This window comes from Lampetra planeri, chromosome 35 (assembly GCF_965212315.1).
Source record: "Lampetra planeri chromosome 35, kcLamPlan1.2.h2, whole genome shotgun sequence".
NCBI lineage: Eukaryota > Metazoa > Chordata > Hyperoartia > Petromyzontiformes > Petromyzontidae > Lampetra > Lampetra planeri.
In genome coordinates, this window is record NC_136141.1 from 2,582,417 (window position 1) to 2,604,404 (window position 21,988).

The window sequence follows — 21,988 nt, forward strand, 5'->3', positions numbered from 1 at the left end:
CGAGGAATTATATAGTCGCGGGGGATGGAGGGAGGGGAGGGGCCATGGTGAGTGTGTGGGCGGGCTGTGGACTGGGAGGCAACGATGTGAGGAACGGGGAGGGCGCTTGGTGGCAACGTATGGAGTTCAAACTGAAGCTTTGTGATGCAGGGGGCGGAAGTACATAAGAACGCTAAGATTAAGCAGCCTTTTGTTATGCTGCCGGGGGGTTAAATTAGAAATGTGCAAGCTGAAAAACAACGTGTGGTAATGGTGATGGTAGTGTGTGAAGCTGGGGGTAACAGACTGGGTATATGGATATGATTATGAAAATAAATCTAAACTGGCTGTCTAGCTCTACTGCTTGGGGCAGTGGTTCTCAAACACCCGCTCCTGAAGTGCAGACGTAGGTCCTCCTGGTTCTGACGTGATTCAAGGAGCGAGATGAGTTTTTTGTCGGTTAAAAAAAACGTGATTTATTTGCAATATTTTACACGGTACACAAATATACAATTTAGTCACATTTCTGAAACAATTCCAACTTGGTTGTTCTATTTTTTTTAAGAATACAAGGAAACACAGTATAAAAACGTAAAAGCAAATTCTATTATTTTTGCGGTGAACGTACCATGTAAAACGTTAAATTCGAATACGTTACGTGTACGTTTTTTTCTCTCATAAATATTAGGGTTCATATAATATACACATGGGAAGAACAAAAAAAAAACACAAAGTCAGCAGTTTTAGAGATCGATTGACATCATCGACATTTAAGCGTGGCTCGTAAAAGCCACACGACAAACCTTCCCTCTCCACAGAAAGACCACATTAAATAACACCTTTTGTGGTTGTGAAACATTGTCCCGTTCGCCGACACTTCTTTTGAAACGCTGGGCACAGCTGGTAGCAGAATGGCTCTCGTTTTTATGGTTTTCAGGTGTGGCTTTATGCGTATAAAAATGCTACTCGATTGACTTAGAAACACAGGCTGAGAAAAAAGTCAAAATAAGAATATGCTTCATAACCTTCCTCTGCCAATAAAACAGGTGTTAAGATGTTCAAACACCAAACAGGCACCTATTGCAAGGCGTCCAGTCTGCATTAACCGCACAAACTTGTGGCAAAACATATCAACAAACGTGCACGCATAAAGACGAGGCATATATTATTACAGCATGTTTGTTTGCATGTTTTGCCAAAAATGTGTGTGGTTAATGCAGACTGTATGCATTGCAATCGGTACATATTGGTGTTTGAACATCTCAAGTTTCATTGCCAGCAAGGGTAAAGCGTATTCTTGTTTTTTTAAATTATTTTGATACTGGTCCCATTGACAAAGGGGTTGACAGTTTAATAGGTTTCAGTTCCGAAAACGTCTTTGCCCTTAAGAATACACACACGACCGTGTTGTATTAACCAGGGCGGACGTGGATCGCGAACTGTGAATCTCTACAGTTGGCAAATGCGCTACCGCTTGCCATGTCAACTGCCCCAATGGAACAGTACTTTCCCATGCCAGATAATTCCCCAGTCACAAATCACGCAACACAAGTGACTTTTCCCAGATCCTGACCCCAACTGTGACTCCCCCTTGCAGCAGCTGCAGCTGTACACAGAGACCAGTGTTGTGAATCACACATTCTAAACAATGATTCTCAAGAGACTTTTCGACATCTTAGGGATTTTTTTAAAACATACGATATCGAGGTGGCCAGGTGACTCTGAGGTCAACAGCGCAGAGCATACATTGCTGAGCTCCTGGCTTCCAAATGTGGGCTTCAGCTGTCAGTGATTGAACCGGGTTCTCAAGGGGAGTGAGTGGATGGTCTCGGCAAGGTCACCCAATGAATGAACAAAAACCACTTCACATTGGTATTTTTGCTGCTTTGGGCAACATTTTCGGCTCTGAGAATGAAGAACAACAAAAATCAGTTTGAGAGTTATGTCACGAACATCACCGTACAGCAGGGAGCATGGGTAAATGCAGCGCCCATTTATTGTGGATAAAAGAGGTCACTTGAAGGGATCTCAAAAGAAGTTACGTGATATCTCATCTAATTTTATATTTAATGAGCGCCAAGGGGCTTGACAAAGCTTACAAAACGGAAACAGAATAGAATGTTTTCGACGGTCTCGGCGTGTAGGGATCGAGGAATGAGTGACTGTGGCAGAGGGTGCTTGGGGATTACGGAAGGGTAGGGGGGGAGGGACGGGAAGGAGCGGAGGGGCGACGAGAGCAAAGAGAATGTCGGTCGTTATACAACTCGGAGAGCGTTCAAGACACGTCCCATGACACAACAACACTGATGCCACAATTAGAAATGCTGGGAAAAAAAATTAAGAAACTTGTTTTTTTAAGCCTACATTACACTTCACGCCCATCCCAACCCAACTTACCGTTTGTACGCTGGCGATACGTGTTGATAATGTTGAAAGATCCCTTGAAGACATTCGTTGGTTTAACCACTCATTAGCCCGAATGGAAACATCTACTGGGGAAAAGTTTGGGGTGTCAGGTTTTACAAACGATTGGGGGTTTCACCTGCAAGAGAGTTGCGCAAAGCCTCAAAACGAAAAACTGATTCGGCGTGTGTCAAAATCCTCAAATCGTCCAAAACCCATTTTGGATCGCTTCGTCAGTGCGACTTCAGAGCACTATTTTATCATGCAGTGGATCATGCTTTCCAGCCACCCAGTCTCTAAACTGGTCGTTCACAATTGGTACTGGGGCCGATTTACTAACTACGGTAAGAATGATCGGCGATCACCAAGAGGCAATTTAGCTGTACACATGTATACTCCTTTATCACCTGAATTGTTACGCATCACACCTGCACTCCGGGATTAATATCGCCAGCAGACCTATTCGACTGCCTCAATTATGATCCGGAACGAAACGGACACAGCATCGTCCTATTCTCTGTTCGGGGCCATTTAATTTTATATTACACACACGTATTTCAGTTTACTCTCGCTCGGGAAACCACTAGTGCTGACATAACGTTGCCAAGTTGTTTAACAAGAAGCTGGGACAGACACAAGTGGGGTGATCAGTCCATGTTATAATTTCTATGAACGACTATTGAGAGCCAGGTGTTTAATTTTCACTGGCTGGGGTGGTGCTCTAAGTTAAAAGTCGCGAGTTGAATTCCTGGTCGGAGTTAAGACTTGGTCTATTCACCCTCAAGTGTTGATAAAACGAGTACCTCTTAAGTGGGCTATCAACTGTGGTCAGATGAGTGTTCGGCCAACCCCTGCCATGGGAATGTGGAATTTACACCAGCAGAGAAAAGCACCATCACATTGCTCGTTGCCCACTTGAACTCGGCTTGGTGACAAAAACTGAACGCAGAAAATGTTTAAATGTTCCCAACGTGGGTGCGTTCCTTCGCGACATTTCAATAACCGCTCATCAAACGCGCGTCTCACCACGGCCGACGAAACTCCCTTCGGGGAAAACGTCCATTCACAGCAAGGAGGGAATGTTCGTAAACCAGCCCTCACGCCATGAGCGCACACATTGATGAGACATCGTCATAATAATCATTGCTGTTTGCTTGTAAACGACGCTTGCAATACGAGGACACGACACTCACAAGAGTGTCCCTCTTATAAGGTAGTCCAGGATGAATGACTGTACTCCACCGCTCACTCGGTTTGTCTTCACCCTGTAAGTAGTGGTAGCTCCCCAAACGCTTCTGCACTAAAAGCTGCCACGGATCGATGTACTTTTATTTCAGTTCGTTGCTTTTTTTATATTTTATACGTCGGCATTCGTTTCCGGTTAATCTTCCCGGACCATTTGCCGTAATTTCCATTCCCGTTAACAGCGGTCATTTGCCGGGGTTCTACAGCCGGGAGGGCAGACAGCAAAGTGCTGGGGTGAATTATCTCGCGCAAAATGCACTCCCAACAACCCTTATTTTGATTCCCTCCCAGCAACGCTTCTTAAATAGTGTCCCATTTTATAGTCCATTAGTTGCGATTTAGTAATTATGCCACCCTCATAATCAACTAATTGCAATTCGCATTTATATCATTAAAAGCACCTGACCTGGCGCCTGCATAAAATCAGGTGGTGGCCGTGGCGGTGGGGAGGGGTGGAGTGGAGGGTGGACATTACGTCGTCAAGACGTGTTAGAGCGGAGAACGGAGGGAGGTGGTGACACCATCCCCATTAGGCTCGCTCGCTCCGTCGCTCTCTGCTCGTGGCTTCGATGAACAAGACGGCGATGGGCGGTCCCCGCTGGCGCCAGGCGGATGGGCGGGCGAGAGGGTGGCAACGCTCTCTCTCTCCGCCAGTCACGACGACTTCACCATCTCGCTGACGTACCAGTCGGGCAGGAACGCGAGCTCCGAGTCGGGGTGAACGCTGTACGTGACGTCGCGGCCAGGCTCCCAGGAGAACAGGTACACCGTCCTGCAAGCCAGCAATCCATCGTCAGGTGGCAGCCGTAAACAATCTACTGCTGGATGAAGGCCTTCCCAAGCCACAGCCATTCCTAAGTCTAGCCAGGAAACAATAGACATATCTTAGACCTGCACACGAGCCGAATTCATCGTCCCATCTCGACGACAAATTTGGCTACGTTTATCGCTCCATCTCCATGATGGACAATCTCGGGCATGTTATCCCCTCTGCTGGCTGTCGAGTGGCCATCAAGCCAGTAATTATTATTATTCTATATTGGCAGGGAACGGTTGTGCTCACCTGTGATCCAGCACTCTGGAGGGGAGGGTTGATGGATAACACAAACGTGAAATCTCAAGCCTGCCGAGTTGTACGGCGGTTCAGATATGGTAGGGAAAGTGGATTTTAACCTGTCTGTGCAAGACCTTCCAAGTGTTATCCCCTTGTACGCATGGATTTGTTTTCTGATGGTGTTTAAGTGTCATCCCACATGCAAATGTATGTTATAATAAGTAGCCAAACATCCCAATACAGGTCCCCTTTGAAACAAACCTTCATTGAGACTTTGCCGGACAAATGGCGTGATAATAAATTTTGTGAAACTCAAATCAGGGATGTATTAAAACAGGTCATTAAAAAAATATAAAGATCGGCCTTTTAAAGATGTTATGTGTATAATCAGATCCAGGTTATAAACTGGCAAGCCCTGTAAATGTGTCATGAAAATATGCATAAGCTAAACAAAACTAAATTGGGGCAAGCTTGGCCTCCATTTTGTGGTCCTAATATAGAGCCACAGCAGAGGGCACGAGCAAAAATATCCATTGTTGTACTGTCCTATGCACAAATATCTATGGCTCCCCACCTGTACTAATTCGCACTGTCCAGCATGGAGAATATGCTCAAATAACCCCCACACTCACTTTGGGTCATCCTTTGTCACAACCTTCTTCATGAAGGTCAGAAACGCCTCCACAAAATTGAGACAAACCGAGCCATTCCACGCCTCCTGGTCATCCTACAACACAAAAATGCGTGAACGTACGCGGAAAGGATACACATCAGAAGGTGCCAATGCCAACGCATTTGCGCACACACAGTGCCCCCGCCCCGCAAGTAAGCTTCTGTGAAAGGCCCATTAATCACTGGCCCCACAGCCCGGCCCTTCATTAGCGCCCTTTATTAGCGCCCTTCATTAGCAGCAACACGATCTCTGCAATGAACCAGGGCAGGAGAAACATGCAAGTTTACTTCTGGCGTCCTCCAAAACTTGCTCTGCTCTTAACACAAAAGCGCGGTTCCCAACAACGGGCCAATGTCGCCTTCCACTCGTCTCTCAAGTGATCACCGGGTTTAATGTTCACATGAGCAAGGTGATGATTTAACGTTTTGCTTTTTTGAGCATGAGACACGTCTCACCGCGACCATCTTGGGGATGTGCAGGGTCTCGAAGGTCTGGAGTCTCCGCACCACGCCCTCGTCATCACGGAAGCCGGCCACTATTTTTGGCACTCCCACCAGGAACGACTGGGCCCACCACTTGATCAGCTTAAACCTAGACGCACCCAAATTGACAAATTTATTTTAAAAAAAAGGCCAAAATGCACTGCTTTGGTAATTTCTCTCACTGTCGTTGAGGAAGATATCGGAAAATTTTAGCCAAATTTTGGATGAAAAGGAACACTGGCACCAGCATGTGCATGGGGTCCTTGTGTTCCCTTAATAAAATACACTTTTACAAATACAATTTAGATTGATACCAATGTCTAAATGCGACCTGCATCTCCAGGTGCTGTAAACTATATGGTGAGTAGAATGGTTTTACAATTTACACCATGCTGGCGTTTGAGCTTCCCATAATTTCCTTCCAACAGATTGCGACCATCTGTTAAGAGTGTATGGATATCTCGCCACCGGTGCCATAGTGGCGAGATGTTAACTACCCGAGTATACAGGAGGTTGTGGGTTAGATCCCAACCCTGACGCCTGTATATTTGGAGTTGGCATGTTCTCCGTGGTCGGGTGTATGTTTCTCCGTGTCCTCCGGTTTTTCCTTCCACATTTAGAAACACGCATTTAAGAGTATTTGGCTGCTATAAATTTCCACGTGATAAGCCACGTCTCTGGGCTATCATTTGTGGCCAGGTCACTTCTGTAAAAGAGCTGTATACCTCAGTGGGCCTTACCTGGTAAAATAAAAAGTTAGTATTCATAAAAATACTACAACGATCATTCAGCAAAGACAGTGCTCACAAACGGCATAGTAGCGCACACTAACGGGCTCATACGCAACTTGGTATTTTTATTGCATCACATGACGAAATGCTTACGCAACTGTGAGACGTCGGACGTACCAAGTCTACACAGGCCAATCGTAAAGTGACCCCCCCGTGTAAACACCGCGCTGACGGCTCGCACGACGACAGTCCCTTGGTAATGCCACGAGAGCCAGAGGGGGCTCCCTACACGCAACGTTGCTAGGATGTAAATCAAGCGAGCACACAGCAGCCACGTCAGGTGGCCCCACGGGCGGAAACACTTGCACACGTCAGCAGAGAAACCCGTTGGACCAAACAGGGAGTCTGGGGAGCCGATGTGACTTTGAAATCAGAAACAAAGCCAATAGTGGCAATTCCACATTCACGTTGTTGAGAGCAGTCTATCCATAGCAGTGCCTTGTGAGGATCATTGGCAGCTAAACGTTTCACTGTAGACCCTCCCCCTCATTGTCACTGGGCTAGCTGCTCCTGAGGTGGGGGGTCCAAAAGAATACTTTGGCCAATATTGACAAAGTTTCCCTGATAACAAAAAATGGGTGTAGATGGTACTTGGGTGGCTGCCTTGAGTCAGTGGTGGAAATTCCACATTTCCATGACAACACCAGCATCCTCAGAGGATAATTACAACAGAGTTGTCAGACTGGTACTTATTTTAAGGGCCCTGGAAAGATGATGGGCTGAGTGGATCATTGACGGATTCCTCCAGCATAGATAAATATTATGATTCTGACCTGGATTTGAACTTGCAAACTTGTGATTATGAGCCAAAGACTCAAACATAAAGCACCACCCGGCCAGCTTACAAAAGTCCTTTACAATAACACATCCTGTAAAATGCTGGCATGGTCAAGGCGATGTTATAATAGTTCAATATGAAATTTTTTGCAGGTTACGTATCTGTCAAATTTCCTTTCATTCATTGTTTGGGATGAGATTGCAGCTCAGTTTCTTCCGAGTGGGCCACGCAATCGCTTTGCTCCTGACAAGAAAACCCAAAACGCCGATACCGACCTGTGCAGATTGCGCCTTTGGTTGGGGGTGTACAACTCGCGGCTGGTCTTCAGCTCCACATAGTTGGAGGAATGCTGCTGCTGCTGAGGCCTCTGCCCTGAGGCCCGACGGGCTGGAGTTGCTGGCTCGGCATCGCGGTTCTTGTCCACCTCGGCATTGTGGCAGGAGAGACAGTCGACCTCCCCGGCGAAGACAAGGGAGTGGCTCTTCAGCCGGGTCCGAACCACCGTGCAGAATGCCTCATTTGTGTTGACAACGCCGCCGGGGTCCGGAATCCCTCCGGGGGTTTCTGAAGACACAAACGTGCAGGGGTAATCAACGCCTCATTACAGGAAAACACGATTGGGGTGGCGGGATGGCTGGGTGGTTCGAAGGTTATAACACCGAGCCACTGGCTCCCGAGATCCTGGGTTCAAATCCCATGTTTTAAGCTGCCCATGCCATGCTTTAAAATCCCACGTTTTAATCTGTGGTGAGGTAGCTTTCATCCCGCAGCGGACTGACAAAGGGTTGCAAACGAGTAAACTGTTATCGACAAGGGTGGTACCGGCGCTCACCTGCACAGAGGTACTGCTCGAACTTGTAGCCCCAGTAGGTCATCTCGCGCTGGCGCGCGTCCCGCGTCCCCCGCTGCCGCCGCGCCTCCTCCGTCTCCATCTCGCTCATGTAGCGCGTGCCGGCCAGCAGCGTGACGGCCATGAGCCAGCCCTCGTGTCGCTCGTACGGCGTGCAGGCCACCTTCGTCAGGTGGCCCCTCCACGTCACCACGTCCGTGTGCAAGCTTTCGTTAGCGAGCGTCGAGACAACGATAAAAACGTACGAGATTACAAAACAACGGAGTGGAACACTGACGCAGTGCTTTTCCACACTCTGCCATAAACCCAGCATCCTGAGATTGATTACTGGCCATGACTAAAATCAGTATGAGTGATATCTGAACCAGTGCTGGTCACCACCTACACCAGCCTGCACTCTCTAGCGTGATTAATTATGAAATGATTAGGGGAGGCCTTCATCCAGCATTGGACCGGCAAAGAGGCTGTCCATTACAATTACCCCACAGGTACGCAATGATTCACACATATGCATATTATCTCCACTGCTTAGACCCACACAAAGCGATTTAATGAACGGTCACGATTTTGGGTGATGAATGAATTCACAAAGCGAATCTATACAGCCCATCTGGCGAAGCACTGGGGGGTTAGAAGTTGAGTGTATGGTTGGGTAACTAAAATAGCAAAAGCAAGAAGAGAATTACGGGGACGAGAGGTCACACTGACAAGAGAAGATCCAAGAGAGGCGACTTTGACGATTTGGACGCGTGTCTAGAATGGATGGAGAGAATACCACACGTGGCGTTATGCACACAGGCACACGGAACAAGAAACGGAGGAAGGGCACAGGTGTCCTGGATTAAGACACGGCAAAACAAAAGGGGAAACAAGAAAGCAGTGAAGCTGGTAAAATGCAGGGACAGGTGGAAACCTCTCATGCAGCCCCATCTTCTGTAAAAGAAGACAACACCATATTCATAAATTCGTGTTATGGTCATAGGTGGGGTTCATGTGTAATTGGCTAGTTGGCTTTACCATCACACTACCTTGCCCCTCTTCCACTATTGTAACCTATGACCTTTTCCGTGTTTGCCATCTTTCATTTTTGGTGCTCACTGCCGTCACAGGCCCGGCTTAAGTTTCAGGTAGATACACCTCCGAGACAGCTGTTTACAACCATTATTTTGCGTGTTGTCTTGGTGATATGTGGGTCATTAAAGCACATATTCCAGCCAGCATTAGTTTAAAAGTTCACCTGTTAGGTAAAATGCTGAAGGGAAAACATTGATCAAATGTTTCAGGAAGAAAAGGCTCTAAATACTGTTGGAAGATGTTGTTAAGAACACACTGTTCCACGAATCCCAGAGGTTGATGGACCAAAACTGAACATTTTTTCAGTGGTGAACGTTATTAATCGTTTATTACAAACAGTGTAATAATTCCCCATGGATGGGATTCAATTCAAGAACCGGTTCAATCTATTTCACCTCGTTTTTAACCGTCTCATTTTCACAGTTCCGTCTCCTATGTACAATTGTGTTCGCGTAACTGCGTAAACATCATAGTCCTACACACGTGGTTACATGGCCGCTCTGTAAACCTGTCAGAATGCATACTAATACACACTGATGCATCAAATACACCGCGACCAATGCTTCTGAAGTCACCTTCTCTGTTCCTCGGTATTGTCAGGTAGAGGGGCTCTGCCGAATGCGTATCAAGAGTTGTCAACTTAGCGATTGTCACGACTTTTTGGGGTTTCAAAAGCTACAAAATACGAATTATGACAAAAAGGCAATACTGCACTTCATGAAGCTGGATCTGGGCTAAATTACAATTGGAATTGTGTCACTGGTAACGAATAAATTAAGATAACAACATACCTGTCAACTCCGTATGAGTGCCTACTTTATTACAGACCAATTCAGACCTTATTGGTCGCCCCGTGCCCTTATAAATCTCAACGTTCATCCTACAATGTCCCATCCACAAGGCAGAAACACAAATAGACAATATTTGTTTCTGCCCGTATTGAAACGGCTGCACGCCGTATGGACCCGAAAACTGAATTTCCCCGTACACGAATTGGGGGTAAACAGTCTGGTTCGACATCCGTGTAACAATACGGCGCCTGCTGTAATTGTAACTTCTCTACGATTGAACCCGGGTGTGGTGTGAAGAATCAATCGCTATTGTTGACGACTTCCGAACGCCTACTTTTAGTCGCGTCTTGTCGATTCTCCGTTTGGCGACTTATCCCCCACGAAGTTGACTCGCAATTGATGGCAATGCTGCCGTCGTCATTGGAGGGGGGAGGGTCGGGAGGTCAAATAATGACGGCTAAGTTGTCCCCCACCTCCCTCGTCTCTCTCTATCTCTCTCTATCTCACCTGGAGATGGCAGCGCTGTCCCGCAAGCTCTCCCCGGCGAGGGCGAACTTGTACCGGTTCGGCAGGATCCATCGCAGGACGTGGTCCAGCTTCTCCTTGATGTTGTCGTCTCGCTGGACGTAGCGCTCGGGGTATCCGTCCCGCAGGTCAAATTCCACACGTGTGGCACCACCACCACCACCGCCACCACTGCCTCCACCCCCACCAGAAGTAGCGGCAACGCCAAATCCTCCTGCTCGAGCACCACCTCCACGATTGTCACCGGCGCCAGCAGTGAGGCCGTGTTCTCCGCAGCCACCATCACCTGCTCCGTCGCTACTGCCACGTTCACCACTGCCACCGTGGCCGTCGTCAGCTCCAGCACGGCCGGCGTCCCTCTGCCCAGAGGCCGCCCCACGAACTCCATCGCGAACCCGGCCACGGCCACCACCACCACCGCCTTCACCGTCGTCGTCCCCTTTTGGTGGAGCGTAGTAACGCAGCTGCCTGGCGTCGGCGTGGAAGCGCCGCTCGGCGTCCAGGGAGAAGCATCCGACCTCGACGGGCTGGCGGTAGAAGGGGAAACCACCACCGTGATCGTGTGGCCGGGTGGACAGAGACAATGGGATGTCACCGACTCGACCCCCGTGTCCACCATGCGCGCCGCCGCCGCCTCCACCGGCTTCGGCCGCCCGCGGTGTCCTCTTGGCGCCGGGAGGCCCCGCGTCGCCGTCGACTTTTCGTTTGTGAGAATCGTCGAGACGCGGACGAGAGTCGTCGGGGCGAGGGCTGATGTCGCTGTCGCCGCCGCCGCCGCTGCTGCCACCGCCGCCGCCCTCTTTCCACATCCTCCGCGGCGGCCGCTTGTCGCCTCGGCGGCCGAGTCAAGCGGCGCCGTTCCCGGCGGGCAGTCCAGGCAAGACCGTAGGCTTGGGCCTAGCGAACATCGGCGTCGGGCCCCGGGCGTCTTTGTGGGAAATTAATTTATTTTTAGGGGGGGGGGGGCGCTGAGGGGGTTTGCGAAACAATTTTTAAATTTTAGTTTTAGCGCCAGCGGTGTTTTTTTTCCCCTGTTTGTAACAAAAAATGTAGAATTTCGTAAAGCCTCGCCTGGAGTTTGTTGATTGTCAACGGTTGTGGGGCTTTTTTTTCGCGCGCGTTTAAATCGGGGGCAGCAGGGGGGGGGCTACGCGGGGGGGGGGGCTACGCGGGGGGGGGGGGCTACGCGGGGGGGGCGATTTTTGTCGTCGCGTAACCGTGCGGGGGGGAGCGCTTCGACGACCGCGGCCACAAAATGGACTCGCGGCGGCCACGTGCTGCGAGCTGCCAGCAGGGGGCACTGTCGGAGTACGAATTGTTTTGATTGTTTGTTGTTCGTTCACTTTTCCGTTACTGTGCGTTGTTTAAAATCGATTTATCCGTCCTGCCCGTAACCCCCACACCGCCTCCCCCCCTGTTCTGATGAGTTCCAGTGTTCGTGACTGCAGGGATTCATTTTCTTGGTTCTTTCGGTAAAGTCACGTAGAAGGGAAATAATAAAATAATAACAATAAAACATGTTGTGTTGCAAGACACTCTACCCACCCGAATTAACCAAATAAATGAAACTGTCACTTGCACAAGGGTTTAACGCGCAACATATGATTGTTTCAGTCGTCCGGGAAGTTGGCGATGAATTTTCACAATCGACATACTTGAAACTTACGTCAAGCACCTTAAGTATGAATTTCGAGTTTCTTTATTTTATATTCCGATAAGTTGTGTATGACCAGATTGTCATCCTCTGGAGAATACGGGTAATGTAATTGTTGTAGCTATTATAGAAAATCGCTGGCAAAAAAAATCCCATAAAGAATTACACTGTCTTTTGTGAAATATAAGATTTGCAATAAAGCATGCTGCAAATGCACGCTCAGAATAAATACTGTATGAGCAAAAAACACAGGTCACGTACAACAAGTTCAGTGAACGATGATCACATATATAACACATTCCTGCGGAGGGAGCTGGTAGGAACATTGGGTTGCTCGATCAATGGCCAGGGTCAACGGCGGCGTGGTGTATTCCGCAAATATGGCCGACTGTGAGGGCGGGCACAAGCCGGCGTGAGTAGGTTAAACGTTGAGTTTTATAAGGGCACCACGGGGTGACCAGCCCCTCCCCACCCAGCCCCTCCCACCCAGCCCCTCCCTCCCCTCTCCACCCAGCCCCATCCCATTTTTGGATGCACGACGGACGGACACAATAATCCCCTGTGGGCTGGTGTAACCAGGAGGTTCCTACCAGTATAATAATCCGTGGGAGGGGACGCAAGTGGAAAACACAGCAGATTATGTGCACCGAGGGTCACTTACTGAAAATCTCCACTCAGTATTTTCGTGGTTACACACCGCACACACATGTCAGCAAGACAACGAAATTAGAGTTCTGATGCAGTCGCTGCGTTGACACATTTTTATTTATTTTGTATGCGAGATTCGATTGGTCATACGTACGAGTATCATAAACGAATGATGTGGTGTTGGATGCTGCGTTGGCAAGTGGTGCACAAGCACAATTAATAAATAAAAAACTGAACACACTCGTCAACAACACTGCCTTAAAATAAAATAAAAATCCTGTATAATCGGTGACGTATCAGGCAATGGCCCGTCTTTATCGCATTTGAAGAATGGTCATTGCAATGAAAAGGGCCGTTGCCTGAAACTTCATATATTTTAAGGCAGTGTTGTTTTTTTTCAAATGGGTATAGGTTCACCCTTACGCAGTGGGAGAGTGATGTGGTGGCACGGTCATGAAAGAGCCGGTTAGCTCTACTGATGATGGTACTTTTACGATGAACATTTGAAAAATATTCCGGAAATAAATTACGGCAGGAATTATCATTACACAGCACCAGTGAATGCATAGACAACTTACTTTAATACCTATTCATATAATCATTAAGTGTTCTATCCGTAGATATGCCTGAGGCAATACAAGCCCGACTATGTATATATTTGTAAGCACTATAATCAGAATGCAACAAATAAAAATGTCTCCCTGCTCAATTGAGCACCTGGCAGGGTGATTGTCCTGAGCAATTGGTGATAATTCCACATCCTCATAGCAGGGGTCAATCACTCAAAAGGACAACAACTATTTATACATCCCACAAAGTGGTTGTCATTTTAGCTACCCTCAAATTATAATTAGCAGAGTTAGCCTCCATCCCGCCACCTTCCCCCCCCCCCCCCGACTTGACCAGGATGTCATTTAGCATCCATTATATTGTTACTTCCAAAACAACAAAATCATAATCTTTATTTATACTGGAGGAATCCGATTAGCTATAAAGCTCTTAATAATAGGTTTTTTTCTCCTTTTTTCTGGCAACAAAACTGAAACCTTTTGTTACAAGAATTCATGTCTGCATTAACCACAATACTTGCATATTCTTAGGTTTTTTCGGTAAAGTCACGTAGGTAAAACATTAAAAAAGTAACATGATACAGCTGTCGTGGCTGTGACGGTTCCACCTGAAGACGGAAGCTTGTGTTGCCTCCGAAACGTCGTGATTTTTTATTTTATTTTACTTTTTTAATGTTTTACCCACGTGACTTTACCGAAAAAATCTAAGAATATGAATCCTTGCAGTCACGAAAGCTTCAAATCTAGGAAAACAATTCTTGCAGTCAAAATGCAAACAAAAAACACACTATGATAATGTATGCATTGTCCTTGAAACTGATAGGTCCACACTAAGGGACGGCTTTCTTTTGAGCCTTCACCTTTTGAGCCCCTTTCTGAAAGGCCTTTTGGCGTCCTCTGGTCGAGCACCAATTGGGTCGAGGCTCAAAAGAAAGCCGTCCCTTGGTGTGGTCCAATCAGTTTCAAGGACAATGCATATATGATCATAGTGTGTTTTTTTTTGCATTTTGACTGCAAGTATTGTGGTTAATGTAGACATGAATCCTTGTAAAAAAGGTTTCAGTTTTGTTGCCAGAAAAAAGGGGAAACCCCCTATTATTAAGAGTTTTATAGCTAATCGGATTCCTCCAGTATAAATAAAGATTATGATTTTGTTGTTTTGGAAGTGACAATATAATAATAGGGTTTTTTACCTTTTTTTCTGGCAACAAAACTGAAACCTTTTTTATAAAGGAATCATGTTTGCATTAACCACAATACCTGCAGTCAGAATGCAAACAAAGAAACACACTGATAATGTATGCATTGTCCTTGAAATTGATTGGTCCACACCAGAGACAGCTTTCCTTAGAGCCTAGTCTCACATGGTGTTCGACCAGAAGACGCCAAAAGGCGCACAACTCAAAGACAACGCACCATCAGAGTAATGAGGGCTCGGGGTAAGCATTCTGACTGCAGGTATTGTAGTTAATACAAACATGATTCCTTGTAAAAAAAAAGGTTTCAGTTTTGTTGCCAGAAAAAAGGGAAAGAACCCGATTATTATATGTTGGTACTGGCAAAGGAGGTATAATGATATAAAGCTCTTTTTTCACAGATGTCCAGTTGGTCCCAACACCTCAAGTAATCAACAGTATTCTTAGGTTTTTTCGGTAAAGTCACGTTTTACCTACGTGACTTTACCGAAAAAACCTAAGAATATGATTCCTTGCAGTCACGAAAGCTTCAAATCTAGAATTAATCAACAGTAGTTTTACAAAGCAAACTTCCCGATGCCGGCTGCGAGTCGGTGATGTTTGCTGTTTTCCCAGCAGTCAGAAGTACGGCGAGTAGTAGAGGCAGACAGTGATGCAGGTGTTGGTTGGGAAGCACAGATCCACGCAGAAATGCAGCAGGGATTTCTCCTTCCCTGCTTGCCCACAACACCCACGGATCACCGCAGAATCAGAATCTTTATCCAGACTGGTGGAGGAATCCGATAAGCTATGAAGCTCTTTTTTCACAGATGTCGAGTAGGGGCACGGGGTCAGAACGTGACAACAACAAAACAAACGGTACAAAAACACGATAGCAGTGCGAAGTATGGGAAAGGTTACCAAGTCACACAAAAAAAATACATATTAAACTAAACTAAATTTTTATTTAAAGCTTTCGTAACTGCAGGGATTCATATTCTTGGTTCTTTCGGTAAAGTCACGTAGAAGGGAAATAATAAAATAATAAAAATCAAACATAATAAAATACAATTCTCACGACGTTTCGGCCACAACACAAGCAACCGTCCTGCGTTGTGGCCGAATCGTCATGAGAATTGTATATTATTATGTTTTATTTTTATTATTTTATTATTTCCCTTCTACGTGACTTTACCGAAAGAACCAAGAAGATGAATCCCTGCAGTCACGAAAGCTTTAAATCGAAAAATAAAAGTCACGTAACTTTACCGAAAGAACCAACAATATGAAAACTAAACTATTTAGTATTTTAGCAGGTAAAGCCCACCGAGCCATTAGCTTCTCTTTTCAGAAGCGACCTGGCCACAGATATCGCTCAACGAAGTGGCTTATCATGAACAGGAGTGTCCATTGTACAGGGATGACATATTCTCACCCATACATTAATTCGGGTTCGGCCTACTAGTTTCTGGTTTGAACTGATTAGCCACGATAAAATAACCTCGGATACACATTTCATTGTTTTACGTTTATCCAATAAACAGCAAAAAATATATAAAGATTATTCAAATCATGTTGACCTTACTGGAAATTTCCATTTTTATTCAGTGTTGCATCAAAGTGTTCATGTCAACCATTGTGAATTTAGGAACAGCGAGCAGAGGCATTGAAGACGTCCTCAGGCTGTCACACTTATACATTTAATCATGCGTTTCCATTCAAAGCCATACACCTAAGTAGAGGTGTTCAAGAGTACTGTATGCTCATTTAATTGTAGTGTGCTGGAAAACCCCACATCACTCCACAAAGGATCTACCACAGATGAGTTTGGCTTCGAGAGGTGTCATTGCTTTCCAAATTGTGGATGCTATTTCTTATTTTAAACATGCCTCACTACGAAAATCCCCTGGACCAATGACGGATGTTCAAAAAAGTCCTAACTGCTGCACATTGAAACATTCTCCCCTGCTGAGCTCGGCTTTTCTCCGGGCACGCCTTTGGTGTTTACTTCGCTGCGGTTTGCTGAGTACAGGCGCAACGACCCAAAATCGCCAAGCGGCCAGCCACAAACAGCACTATCAAAGATGTAATGGACACGAGTTAGTACGTCTCTTGGGTTGAGCACGGTGATAAGGGGTGGGATTCTAGAGTAGTGCAGTGTGAGGTGAGAAGCAGAAAGAAAAGTGTTGCATGGTGGTTGGGCAAAGTACTAAACTAAAAAACATTTATTTTAATTTTACCAGGTAAGAGCTGCTGAGCTATGCAGCTGTTTTTCAGAAGCCATCTAGCCACATATGATCGCGCAATGAAGTGGCTTATCATCACGTGAAAATCTATAGCAGCCAAATACTCTAAACGCATGTTGATTCTAAACGTGGAGGGGAAAACCGGAGGACCCGGAGAGAACAATCCACGCGACCACGGGGAGAACACGCAAACTCCAAATCCACAGGCGTCAGGGCCGGGATCGAACCCACGACCTCCCGTATACCAAGCAAGGTAGTTAACATTTTGCCACGGTGGCGGCCCCCTAATAGATGATACGACGCAGTCGGTCGCGTACAATGAGTCCTTAACACGGGTTGTGGAATCGCTGAGTGAGTGTGCGATGTTGTGCGAGTGACCCACCGCTACGGGTGTTTGCCCGTCTGGGCGGTCGGGCTCTACAAAGGGCTCGTACGGTGGATCCCAAAACCAGCTCCTCATCCACCTGGTCGTGGGGCTCAGGGTCTGTCCTTGCTGTGGCGGTGTCGTTCATCATCGGCGTCGTAGAATTGACCTGCCAAATGCATACTTCTTTCTTCAAAACTGCTTTTTTCGTGTTAACGTCGGTTGTCCTTCCCCCGCACCTATGATTCGCACGGTTGGCTACGTACGGCGCGAAAGAAGTTCAGCATACATTGAAACACACGTACATATGCGATTACGCCCACGCTGCCACCATAACTTGAACTTGAAAAACCGGGGGTGATAACTTCCTTTCGCAGCCAGGACGAGAGTAACTCGACGCCTTTGGTGTGTTTTTTGTTGTTGTTATCTCACCTGTTCTGCGTTGTATAAAACCACCGGGACAGCACCAAACTACATGAATATGGCAGTCGGGCGTATGCGGGTGGTAGGCGATGGCAGGGGGTCGAAAGGTCGTCAGTGGAACGGGAGGGGCCAGTGCCCGTGGTTGCCATCCTGCAGCTGAGCCGCGACAGGACGGTGAGCGCGGTGAGGACGGTGAGGATGGTGAGGATGGTGAGGACAGTGAAGACGGTGAGGATGGTGAGGACGGTGAGGATGGTGAGGGAGGTGAGGACGGTGAGGATGGTGAGGACGGTGAGGACGGTGAGGACGGTGAGGACGGTGAGGATGGTGGGGACGGTGAGGATGGTGAGGACGGTGAGGACGGTGAGGATGGTGAGGACGGTGAGGATGGTGAGGATGGTGAGGACGGTGAGGACGGTGAGCATGGTGAGGACGGTGAGGACGGTGAGGACGGTGAGGATGGTGAGCGCGGTGAGGATGGTGAGGACGGTGAGGATGATGAGCGCGGTGAGGATGGTGAGGATAGTGAGGACGGTGAGGACGGTGAGGATGGTGAGGATGGTGAGGATGGTGAGCGCGGTGAGGACGGTGAGGACGGTGAGGATGGTGAGGATGGTGAGCGCGGTGAGGACGGTGAGGACGGTGAGGATGGTGAGGATGGTGAGCGCGGTGAGGATGGTGAGGATAGTGAGGACGGTGAGGATGGTGAGGATGGTGAGCGCGGTGAGGACGGTGAGGATGGTGAGGACGGTGAGGACGGTGAGGACGGTGAGGATGGTGAGGACGGTGAGGACGGTGAGGACGGTGAGGATGGTGAGGACGGTGAGGACGGTGAGGACGGTGAGCATGGTGAGGACGGTGAGGACGGTGAGGACGGTGAGCATGGTGAGGACGGTGAGGACGGTGAGGACGGTGAGCATGGTGAGGATGGTGAGGACGGTGAGGACGGCGAGGACGGTGAGCATGGTGAGGACGGTGAGGACGGTGAGGACGGTGAGCATGGTGAGGACGGTGAGGACGGTGAGGACGGTGAGGACGGTGAGCATGGTGAGCGCGGTGAGGATGGTGAGGACTGTGAGGATGGTGAGGATGGCAAGGATGGCAAGGAGCTCGAGGCTCGTGCTGGTACCTGCTGCAGCGTGAGACGCACACACTCCATCTCGCTCGGGGTCATTGACCTCACGACGCACCCGCTCCTCAGCGCCTCCCTCAAGCACACGACTCGCTGAGCACAGAGACATCATACTCAGCTGTAGCAGCGTCAGAAGCAGCATCAGCAGTAGCATCATGATCAGCAGCAGCAACCACAGCAGTATAATTTGAAGCATTACCATCATCACACATTTCTTACGACCATCAGCAACAGAAGCAGCAACATCTTCGTCATCTTTCGATTTAAAGCTTTCGTGACTGCAGGGATTCATCTTCTTGGTTCTTTCGGTAAAGTCACGTAGAAGGGAAGTAATAAAATAATAAAAATAAAACATGATAAAAATTATTCTCACGACGTTTCGGCCACAACGCAAGCAGTGTCGCCTCGACAGACCTGGTTTCACCTGAGGACGGCTGCTTGCGTTGTGGCCGAAACGTCGTGAGAATTATTTTATTATGTTTTATTATTTTATTACTTCCCTTCTACGTGACTTTACCGAAAGAACCAAGAAGATCTTCGTCATCCTTCATGAACTGGGTACTGCGATGGATGTGGCATGTGTGCAAGATAGGCAAGTTACAGCGACAGAAATTCAGCATTCGGAGATTAGGACACCCACAGATTTGCAACCAAGGAGGGAAAGACCTGTAGCTCCAGGGAGATGGTGATGAGACTGTCATAAAGGACATTTCAGATCGGGTGTTAACATTGCAAAAGTTTTGCGGTCTGGCAGGAGGAAGGGGAGTGATTGTCAAATGATTGGTGGTGGCATCATCGGCTCTGCTCGTGATGACTCGTTCACATTGACTGTATCAATGGAATCGAGTTTGTTGGCTCTACAATGAAGTTACCAAATCACCTGGGAGGCTTAACCGGGACACAGGGCCGAGCCTGCAGCCCCTCCCTCTCAGCCTTGCAGGAACTAATACATTTAGATATTACATCAAGGTCCTTAAGATCTTCTGATCTACAACTGCTCAGCACTCCCAGGTCGAGGTTTGCGCTCTTTTGGTGATCGGGCTTTTGTTAGCGTCAGTTTAACACGTAGGCTTTCGCGACCGATATTATTCATAATCAAGTTTTTGAGTTAGATCGCGTTATTTATAAATGTGTCATAACCTTCCACCACCCGACACGGCCAATTCTGGCGAATTGCCCGATGATGCTGGATGCAATTACCAGCGAAACGTCGTACTCAAAAATTGTAAATGTTGTATTTCACTCTTCAACACACCGGTGGGCTAAAGTAGTGAACTATTTGTCTTTTGTCAACGTGATACTTTTTTTGATAATTGGCCGTGTCGGGTGGTGGAGGGTTACGACACATTTATAAATAACGCGATCTAACCCAAAAACTTTATTATGAATTTTGTTAGCGTGGCAATCAAACTATGGGACGTCTTGCCACTTGAAGTCAGGCAATCAGAGTCGGTAGATATATTTAAGTCTGCTTTGAAAACCCATCTCTTTAAGTGGCCTTCCCTCTTTAGTTTGGTCGGTTGCCCTGGTTCTGTTTTTGTTTCCTGCTTTTCATGCGTTGTGTATTGGGATCTTAGGATGGAATGCGCATTGTACATTTTAAATATTATACTGTATTACAGCCCTGCCCACTTTCAATAGCCACGCCCACTCACCTACTAGCCCCGCCTACATGAGTGCCCCTCCCCTTTCTGACATTGGCCCTGCTCCGCTGCTCATAGGTTCCGGCCTACTCCTCTACCCCACCCTGCCCACGACTCAGCTAGCCCCACCCCCCACCCCTTGCCCCGATCACAAGTTGGAACGTCGGGCCCAGAAGATATGAAACCAGAATATACCGATTGGGGGGGGGGGGGGGAGCGGACAAGTTTTCGTGAAACCCGGACTGTCCTGGGCAAAGGTGGACGTTGGGTATCTATGCCTTATTCTGTACCCATTTTCCACTGGCACATCCGAGCCGAGCCAGCACGGCGTCTTCACAGCACGGGACGGTTTTTCCCACTGACAATTTGACGTGCCGAACTGTGACCAAACTGCGATATGCTGGTCTCTCACAAGACGTATAAAGCTCACCTCAGGGGCCAAGCAGGGACAGGGGCGGAGCTGACAAGGCATTCATTGCACGTGACGTCAGTACGCTGCGAGGAGACGGCATCTACAGCCCCTCCCATTGCGTGTGACATCATCGGTGGCACGGTTCGGATACCGCAGTGGAAAAAAACCCAACCTCTTGCCTGCTGAGCCACGACGGCACGACTTGGCACGGGCTCGGATGTGCCAGTGGAATAGGGGTTCATCTTCTTGGTTCTTTCGGTAAAGTCACGTAGAATGGAAATAATAAAATAATAAAAATAAAACATAATTAAATAAATCTCAGAGAATTATTTTATTATGTTTTATTTTTATTATTAATTCTCAGATAATTATTTTATAATGTTTTATGTTTATTATTTTATTATTTACATTCTACGTGACTTTACCGAAAGAACCAAGAAGATGAATCCCTGCAGTCACGAAAGCTTTAAATCGAAATGGAATAGGGGTGTCAAGCTTCGTGCGTCGTTTCCGATTCTGCACTCACGTGGCGCGCGTCCATCGCGAGCAGCGCAGGCTCCGCCGAATCCCGTGGCACCGTCACGGTGAGGGTGGCCCCGGTGGTGTCCACCTCCAGGGAGCAACTCGCTCGGTGGTGACCACGCTCCCGGCACGGCAGGGTCCACTGCTGGAGGAGAATTCCCCTCCCTCACCCCGTTCCGGGAGGGGAGGGCAGGGGGTCAGGGGTCGTGTGAACTACAATCAATGTATTTATATTCTCAGGTAAGGCCCACTGAACTATGAAGCTATTTTTCAGATGATAGCTTCACAAAGTGGCTTAACATGAGAAGGGGTGTCCATTATACAGTGTTGACAGATTCTGACCCATACATTAATTCGGGTTATGCCTCCTTATCATTTGGAAATTCATAGCAGCCAAATTCTCTGAACGCACGTTTCTAAATGTGGAGGGGGAAACGGGAGGACCCAGAAAAAAATTCACACAACCACGGGGAGAGAGACATGCAAACTCCAAATATACAGCAGGCGTCACGACCTGCTGTATACCAGGCGAGGTAGTTAACATCTCCGCAGCGT

General features: G+C 47.7%; 1 protein-coding gene across 5 annotated transcripts; it reads right to left on the reverse strand.

Annotated features, from left to right (window-relative positions):
• Positions 1-428: 428 nt before the first annotated feature.
• DXO (decapping exoribonuclease) lies at positions 429-11,773 on the reverse strand. 5 transcript variants are annotated; one of them, XM_078610917.1, is made up of 8 exons: positions 10,628-11,773; positions 8,238-8,461; positions 7,681-7,969; positions 5,810-5,945; positions 5,314-5,408; positions 4,103-4,399; positions 2,377-2,468; positions 429-1,884 (listed from the first exon to the last, which is right to left on the reverse strand). In XM_078610917.1, the coding sequence occupies exons 1-6, from the start codon at positions 11,452-11,454 to the stop codon at positions 4,282-4,284; spliced, it is 1,689 nt and encodes a 562-aa protein (XP_078467043.1). In that variant the 5' UTR covers positions 11,455-11,773; the 3' UTR covers positions 429-1,884; positions 2,377-2,468; positions 4,103-4,281. The 5 variants fall into 5 exon arrangements, with proteins under 5 accessions (XP_078467043.1, XP_078467045.1, XP_078467044.1 ...); XM_078610919.1 differs by lacking the exon at positions 2,377-2,468 and having other exon boundaries at positions 4,313-4,399; XM_078610918.1 differs by having other exon boundaries at positions 429-2,468; positions 4,313-4,399.
• Positions 11,774-21,988: the final 10,215 nt, after the last annotated feature.